Source organism: Buceros rhinoceros, unplaced genomic scaffold (genome assembly GCF_000710305.1).
Source record: "Buceros rhinoceros silvestris isolate BGI_N320 unplaced genomic scaffold, ASM71030v1 scaffold11145, whole genome shotgun sequence".
NCBI lineage: Eukaryota > Metazoa > Chordata > Aves > Bucerotiformes > Bucerotidae > Buceros > Buceros rhinoceros.
This window is the reverse complement of record NW_010412526.1, coordinates 11,622-19,371: the sequence shown is the minus strand read 5'-3', so window position 1 is coordinate 19,371 and position 7,750 is coordinate 11,622. Positions and strand designations below refer to the sequence as shown.

The 7,750-nt window shown below is 51.0% G+C and overlaps 1 protein-coding gene across 1 annotated transcript in view; it reads left to right on the top strand.

Annotated features, from left to right (window-relative positions):
* Positions 1-7,750, top strand: part of ADCY5 (adenylate cyclase 5) — a gene marked incomplete at its 5' end in the record, with an annotated part of 83,590 nt that overhangs the window by 69,190 nt on the left and 6,650 nt on the right. The window contains 3 exons of the mRNA XM_010136445.1: positions 957-1,121; positions 3,201-3,376; positions 7,247-7,273. Coding sequence (XP_010134747.1) covers positions 957-1,121; positions 3,201-3,376; positions 7,247-7,273 — 368 coding nt within the window. The remainder of the gene's footprint in view (positions 1-956; positions 1,122-3,200; positions 3,377-7,246; positions 7,274-7,750) is intronic.

Here is a 7,750-nt window from a genome sequence, read left to right as displayed (position 1 = left end):
CACTTGAATACTGTCTGCTTTGCACACACCTCTTTCATTTTTTAAGGGGGGTGGGTGGGAAATGAGAGATGGGCCTGGGGTTAAAGCCCTGAGCTCAGCGGTAGCTACGAAGTCTTCACATGGCCCTCCACTCCTCAGCTGGGACAGTGCTGATTTGCACTGGCGTGGAGAGGCTTGAGCACCTGAAAACCAGACACTAATTGCTCTTCTCTCAGCTTCCCCAGACACAGCGTGGAGCTTTAGGAACAATTTTGTGCTCTGTTGAGGTACTTGAGTGGGAGGTGCTAGCTCAGTGGCACCGACCCCTCACCACCTTCCCCCAGAGTCACCTGCCTGCACAGAGCCGGTGTGGGTTGCTGAGCACCACGCAGAAACCAAAGTTTTGTTTTTCTGCATAACATGCAATTCTTTCCATTTGTGAACTGCTTGGTGTAAGAATTAGCAAAAGGGACCAATGGAGCAGCACGGGGAGGAGATCAGGATCTGCTTCCGCAGCGTAACACAACATATGAGCCTTCAAGCCTTGCTGCTAAAGCCCTCCCTGTAGAGGGAGGCAGAGCAGGAGCTTTAGAGATGGCAGGGGAAGGTTATCAGCTCAGGAATTCCCACCAGCAAAAACAGAGCAACGCCACGACCTCATCACAGACAGCAGGGTATATTTGTATGCGTGATGTCGACAGGCCCTCTGCCTCTGAACCCTCGGACATAAAGCTGTGCGGGAAGCTGAGCACCCACCTAGCCTGCTAGAGTGCACAGCCTGGAATTTATTAACTACTGCTTTGGGGGAGAAAGAAACACAGCCATTGCACACGGAGTAAAACATGAGCCAGGGACTTCGTCTGGCATATTTCACACTTTGCTGCAGCTGTTTCCAGGAGGCTTGTGCGTTGATGCAGACTGTTTTGTTCCCTTCTCCTCGTCTATGCCATTGAGTTTAACGCTGTCTTGTTCTGCAGTTCATGTGCAGCACTGTGGATCTCACCAGCTGCATGGCTGCAGAGTACAACGTCACTCCTGACCGGGTGGACATATGCCTTATCAGCAACCTGACTTCCGACTACAGCCTGGGCACCCTGCAGGGATTCTGTGACAGTCCTTTGCCCAACTGCAACTTTCCAGAGGTATGGCTTGAGGGGAAAAAAAAAAAAAAGTAGGCTTTTATAATTGTTGGGTCCTGCCTGCAGCAGGAGAAACGGCCTTTCTCCATGAAGTTCTTAACGACGTGCAGAGCTGCAAGTCATTTCAGAGGAGTCTGTGGGTGCTCAGAGTTACATGAACATCAGTTCACTGAAAACCAGTGTCGAGTCATAGATTTAGCTCTTCCCTCCAGTGGTTTCTGGCCTGATGAAAAGCTTTGCTTACATATTCTTTCACTAAGAATAGTAGCTTCTGGTCTCAGACAAGTAAGCAGCCCTGCTGGTGGTCTGCTTCAATCCGCAGAGGTGAATCCTACCTCTTCAGAACGACTTGTTTAAAAAAAAAATTATGCTTCTAATGGCAAAAAAAACCCCAAACACCGAACACCAAACAACCCATGCAGATAGGTTTTGCCCACTGGTACAATACTTTGCCAAAAAGACAATCTCTTTGCATAGCTATTCAAGACTTTTCTCTGGGTTTTTAAGTCATGGACGTTACATGTCTTGTCTGCTGGAAACTGAAAAGTGAAAAAAATCGGGCTAGGATGGGGGCAGACTTTATGTCAAGGTCATCTGGCTTTATGGGGACCTGGGAGATTTATGGCTGATCCAGAGGTCCAAGGTTCTACTGAAATCCCTGGTCTCCCACTAAACCTATTTCCGTTTCATCAAGCAGGACCGTGGTCCCTCTCTGGTTCAGCGAGGTTTCTGAGACCACCATGACTGTGGCTTTCAGCCCCTGCAGAGGCTCTTAGTACGTCCACAGAAGGACCCGGGAACAAAATCTGGCACCACAGAGAACTAGAAACAGTCTGTGCCCATCACGAGGTTGTCGGGAGTGCTGGGCCAGGACAGAGAGAGGTTTTAAGTGATGAGGAACAGCTATTTTGGGTGCTGAGTATGCTGTGGCAGCCTTGAGCTGGATCCTGCCGGTCAGCGGGCTAACAAGTGAGGAGTCCCTCCCCTACACTCTGCAGAGCAGATGCCTCTGGTTCAGGCATTGTCTGTCGCTCCCCGTGTGCTTTCAGGAGATGGTGAGATCCTAGCCCTCAGCCACGCAGGGAACATCCACCCACTTTCGAGAAACCGAAGACTGGAGTTACAAGCTGTACAAATTGTTTTCTCTGATTTAATGTATCAGCGATGACACTATTAATAAATGAACTCAGAGCTTAAGTGTATTCTTCAATAGGGCTTGCTTTTACCTGTGAGGATGGATTGCCTCAGGCATCCCATGGGGTTTTTTGCCAGACAGAGGCCTGTCCAGACAGAATGGAAGCTTAAATCCTCACAGATCTGGTAGCAGGAAGATGGTGAGCTGGATAACATGCCCATCTTCGCTGACATCCGTGCAGCTTTCCCCGGAGCCGTAAATGGTACCTGCAGCTGCATGTGGAGCACTGGCATGCTAAAATAAAGCTCTCTGATTGGCAGAGGCTGCTGTCGCACCACCCAGCTGTGGTGGAGGGCTCCACTGCCACCCGTGCCCACACTTCTGCAGCTGCTGCCAGAAAAATGACCACGATGTTGGGCACGGATAGAGGTTTGTCCAGCCTGCATCTCGCCGATGGGTTCAGTGTGACACGTCAGCGGGGGCAGCACTTCCCAGCCAGCCTGAGTCTGTCCGGGTGGTGTGAATTGCTGAGTGGTCCTGGGTAGTGTACAGACACGTGAATTCGGGTCCAGAATTCTACCTTAAAGCATGAAGTATTCCAGCATCACTCGATGATGCTTTCTGCTAGTTCAGTAGTTCAGTAACTGTGTCCCAGGCAAACCGACCTCAGCAGACAGCTGCGAGCCCGGTGCCTCTGGAGGGTAAAGCAAAGAATGCCTGATGAAGAACACCAGAGTTGTCCCCTCCACCGGTTTGGCTTTAATACTTAAACCTCCTGTGAGGTGGGGGAATCCCGCAGGCAGCCCCGCGTTCACGTGTTCGACCAGCTCGGCTACGTGACTCCCAGTCCCTTTCTCTCCCTCTGTCCAGGTTCCTTTGTTTGCATTGTGATTTATCCAGCTGTCCTTCATCTCTGGGTTTTTTTCTCCCTTTTTGTCTTTATACAGTACTTTACCTACAGTGTCTTATTGAGTCTCCTGGCCTGCTCCGTGTTCCTCCAGATCAGCTGCATTGGAAAACTGATCCTCATGTTAATCATTGAATTTATATATGTTCTCATTGTGGAAGTGCCAGGGGTCAACCTTTTTGACAACGCAGATCTCCTGGTTACAGCTAACACCTAGTAAGTGCCTTTCACTTCCCCTCATTTCCTTCACCCGATGATTTCGGCGCGGCGTTAGATGGGCGGCAGGGCCAGGGCTGTGCTGTGAGCAAGGGAAGGGCGTGTTGCTGGAGAAGGGGCGGCTGTAACCTAACGGCTTTGTCAATGCTGCTTCACACCGCTGCGGAGAGCGGGGACGCAGTTCCCTTTGATATCTTTTTAATGTGGACCGTGACTAATGACCTCTCTATTAATAACACAACATAACTAGAATCAGAGGGGACCTGTGTTCCTTTTTCTTCCAGAAACGGGGAGCTGTAGTTAGTCATTCTCACTTCTTCCGGTATTACACTCCCAAAATAGAAAGGAAAAAAAAAACTCCAACAAACTTGAGCTGACTCAGGGGTGTGATAATGAACCTCCAAGACGTTGCGATATCTGGTGCATCAAATGCAGGCTGGGCTGGTGGAAGGGTGGTGGGTGGTGTTTGCTAGCGATCTCCTGACCGTCGCTGTGGGACACTTGTCCACCTTTTACAAGCCGGTGTCACAGCTGGTCTCAGCACAATCCCTGGCAGAAGGGACTGGGCTAAGTGGGAGTAGACAGTTGCCTTTTTACTTGCAAAAGGTTGTTTGTCATCACCAGGCCACACAGAAATCATGGTGGCGTCCTCCTGCCACTGACACAGTCACCTCTCTCCTGAAGGTCACGCTAGGGAGGGAAATTTGGCCCGTTCACAAACCTGCTCCTCCACAAGTTTCATTTCTCACCGGGAGCTGCGTCTCTGTGTTAACTCTAGTTTTGATGATTCCCCCTCGCAGGCAACAATGGTGCTTGCACGTGAGTCAATAAAATTGAGGCGTCTAAAAGCAGAGGTGATGAGAGCTGCCCGTGAGACACGAGGAGCGGAGCATTGCTCGACTCAGGAGTGGGAAGACCTAGCCTGGAACGTGTTTTCCAGTTTGGGGCAAGAAGGCACTTCACGATAACGGAGACTCCAGAGCAGCACAGAACAGTCAGAGATCCAGAAAGCACCAGTTAGGTGGAACGTTTGGTTGTCAGGGATGGTAGCTGTGGTTGCTCCTGTCTCGGACAGGAGGATGGTTCAGAAGAATCCCACGGCCCTTCCCGCTGCAACCTTGGATGTTCTGAAACCGCTTGTGTAGTCGTTCCGATTTCTTTACGGTCGTTAACCCCTTCAGGCCACATGCGCCTGGTTACTTCTGTCCTTCCCATGAATGCTGCACGGTTTTAGTGTTCCTGAGTGCCTGGTAATAATTAATGGAGGTGCGGCTTTTACTGCCATTGGCTGTCATCGCTTACATGACCGGTTAACTCCAGCGAGTGACATTACGTAGGAAACCCCGTGGAGCTTTCTGTGGAGGTGTGAGGAGAATGAGGTTTCCTTCCTTTCTTTGCAGATGTTTCGTATTCCAACAGTGGAAGCTGTTTAGCATTTTCTAACACAATTTGAGAAATAAAAGCATTTTATATCCCAAGTATCATTTCATTCTTCTAAGTCAAGCACTAAGCGAAATTACAGCACTTAGAAGCATAATTAACGTCACTTCACAATCCAAACGTCAGTAATAAAGTGGAGAAGGTTAGCATGGTTTCCCAGAAATGGGGATGCTGTGTTATCTCTCAGTAAACGATGTTTGTTTTGTCCAGGGCGCTCCATGGACAGCTGTTTTATCGTCCCCATGTCTGGCAGCCCGTCTGTGTGCTGTGGGCACATGGTTCAGAGATGTACCTTATTGTCCAGCTGATAGGAAAAAAAAACCCAGCATGACCTCATACCCCTTTAATTGGGTGCCCGTAGTAGCTACATAATTACTGGCTGCTCTGCAGCCATGAGGGTACTCTGACTAATTAGAAGTGATGCAGATGTCACTTCACGCTTCTGTGTACAAACCAGCCCAGCGTGCAGGCAACTGAAAGGCTGATTACAGCACGCTGGGAGCTGCTAGTCTTGACTGCAGCGACACACCGGCGAGGTGACACGTGAAGCGTAGTTGGATGCACAGAGCTACCATCACGTTACCTTTTCCCTATGCAGGTGGTGAAACTAATGCATTGGTTTTAAAGAGGTGATGGAGCGATGTGATCTTCTAAGCTGAGTTCCTGCATAGTGGAGCCCAAAGAGCTTTGCCCAGGGATTTATTCATCAGGCCCACCGTTTCTGTCCGAGCCGTGGTGTGTGTGATTTAGAGGGCTGGCTGTCCTTGGCATCGTGGCTGTGAGAAGGAAGATGCTCCTGTCCTATGGGAACTGTCCTCCAAACCAACCACCTTTCCTGCTACAAACGTGCACTTCACTTGAGCGGGAGCGTGTTTAGCAAGCTTCTCTCTGTGGTACCTCCCCGTAGTTAAAGGCCTATCTGCTGCTGGAGGTCCCAACACTTCCCCATGGGGGAGCAACCTCCTGAGGCAAGGCCGTTGTCGCTTGCTCTGGGCATTTTCTCTTCACCAGAGCATCATTGTGAATACGGTCTTTGCTCCGTCTCACGGGCTCTCCTGAGGACTTTAGAGCACCCAGAGGCAGCTGCAGCCCCGGTACGGAGGGTCAGATCTGCCACGCTCCCATCACAAGGCAGAGTGATAATGGGGGTGGTCAGTCATCCTTGGCCAGGGAGTGGTTTAGGGGAGCAGGGGAATCGTGCTGCACGTGGGAAGTGTCTCCAGCTAGATCCAGCCTTTATTGTGGGAGTCACTGTCCTCAGGGTTCCTCAGCTGGGTCCACGTCCAAGCACACGTGGCCAGTGCTGGAGCTGGCCAAGAGGCCGTGCGATAGATTGTGTGCAAGACAACGGAGGGTTGCAAAATGCGTGTCAGAAGAAATTTCATGCTCAGAGCTGCAGAAAATGTCTCAGAACAAACCCGGTTAGAGCGTCACTGCGCTTTTATGGTTTTAATGTTGTGCCCAGCTAGGCTCCGTTGTCTATTTCGCTTTGGATTATTCAGTAGTGAGAGGTTCCCTCCAGTCCCAGAAAACTGTGGCTCTGGAGTCCTCCGTGAGGAGGATTCTCAGGCTGAAGATGTATCACATTAAGTAGCCTGCAAAGCTGTAATTGCGTCAATGACACCGCAGTAATTTCACTGCTGATCTCTCTCTTTCCATTTAAAGAGTGTTTTAAAGGATCCATGTACACGGTACTCAGCCACCTAATATTCCACCCACGCTCGAGAAGAAGCCCAGCAGCATTAAGCGATAAATCAGTCAGGAGCTCAGACAGCTGCTGCCTACCAGAAAGCTCCTTTCCACCCTCTCTCTCTCCTGGCAGGAAAGCACACCCCCCATCTTCGCCAGCAGCTCGAGGAGCACTTGGCGGCGTTGCAAATAGTCGGAGCAGTCCGCAAAAGGGTTCGCTCCTGTGCGGTCCGGCCCATGGCTGGTCCCAGCACTGGGGGTGAGCGACTTGCAGAAGAAGGGAGCAGTGCTAGAGGTAGAGGAGTTAAACGCATCTCCATGCTGCCAGCAATGGGGAGAAGAGGAGCTATCCCTCACGAGACACCAGCCCAAAGCTTCCTTCTTTAGATCAAACTTCCCAGCCTGACCTCGTGAAGTGGTGACGGCTGCAAAGACTGTGCTAAGCATCCCATACCTTTAAAATCCCAGATGATCCCCTGGCTCTCAATGCTCCTCAGATATTTTACCCACGTTAGCCGTGTTGCACCATCCCCCTGGATTTCTGAGTGTAGCTCAGGTGACCTTTTTATTCCCTCCCCGACCTGCCCCCCGTTTTTTGTCATTTTCTGCTTTGGAAGGGCTGTAGCCCCACGCAGCGTTAGAGGTGCCGCACTGCAGGGCTGCTGGGGAGCGCTGTGCAGCGCGACGCGAGCCGCGGGGAGCCAAGCGCGCTACTAACCTTGTGCTTGTGGTTTTTTTCAGCGTGTCTGCCAATGCAACGTTACCATGGTGAGTCACCTCGGCATCAAATACTCTCGGGGAGGTTGTGGGTAGGCACCTGCTGTTCGCAAGGTGCAGTAACAGCTCGTTGGCTCACCAGTGGGGTCCAGTGTTTGACTGCGTGGTGCTGGGAGCTGGAGCAAGTGGCTGAAGTGCACCGAGCGTTGCCCTTGTGCACGTAGAGCTGCATTCAGAGCGGCCTCGTCCCTGTGAGACTTACGTCGGCTTCCTTTATGGAGCTGCCTTGTCGTTACAAGTCAAAGGTTTTAGCAAAGCAGTATTTCCATCCTGTGCAGTGCTGTAATTCAGATTTAACAGGTTTTATTCACTTCCTTATCGGAAGGGACAGGAAGGTGTCGTAGTGCCCTCATCAGCTTAGAGAACACTCACAGAACAATGGCCGTTAAGAAGAGACTAATGAGAGAAGCAGTAAGTGCAGACCAGTTCATGGCTCGGGACGCTGGGGAGGCCAGTGCAGGAGACGCA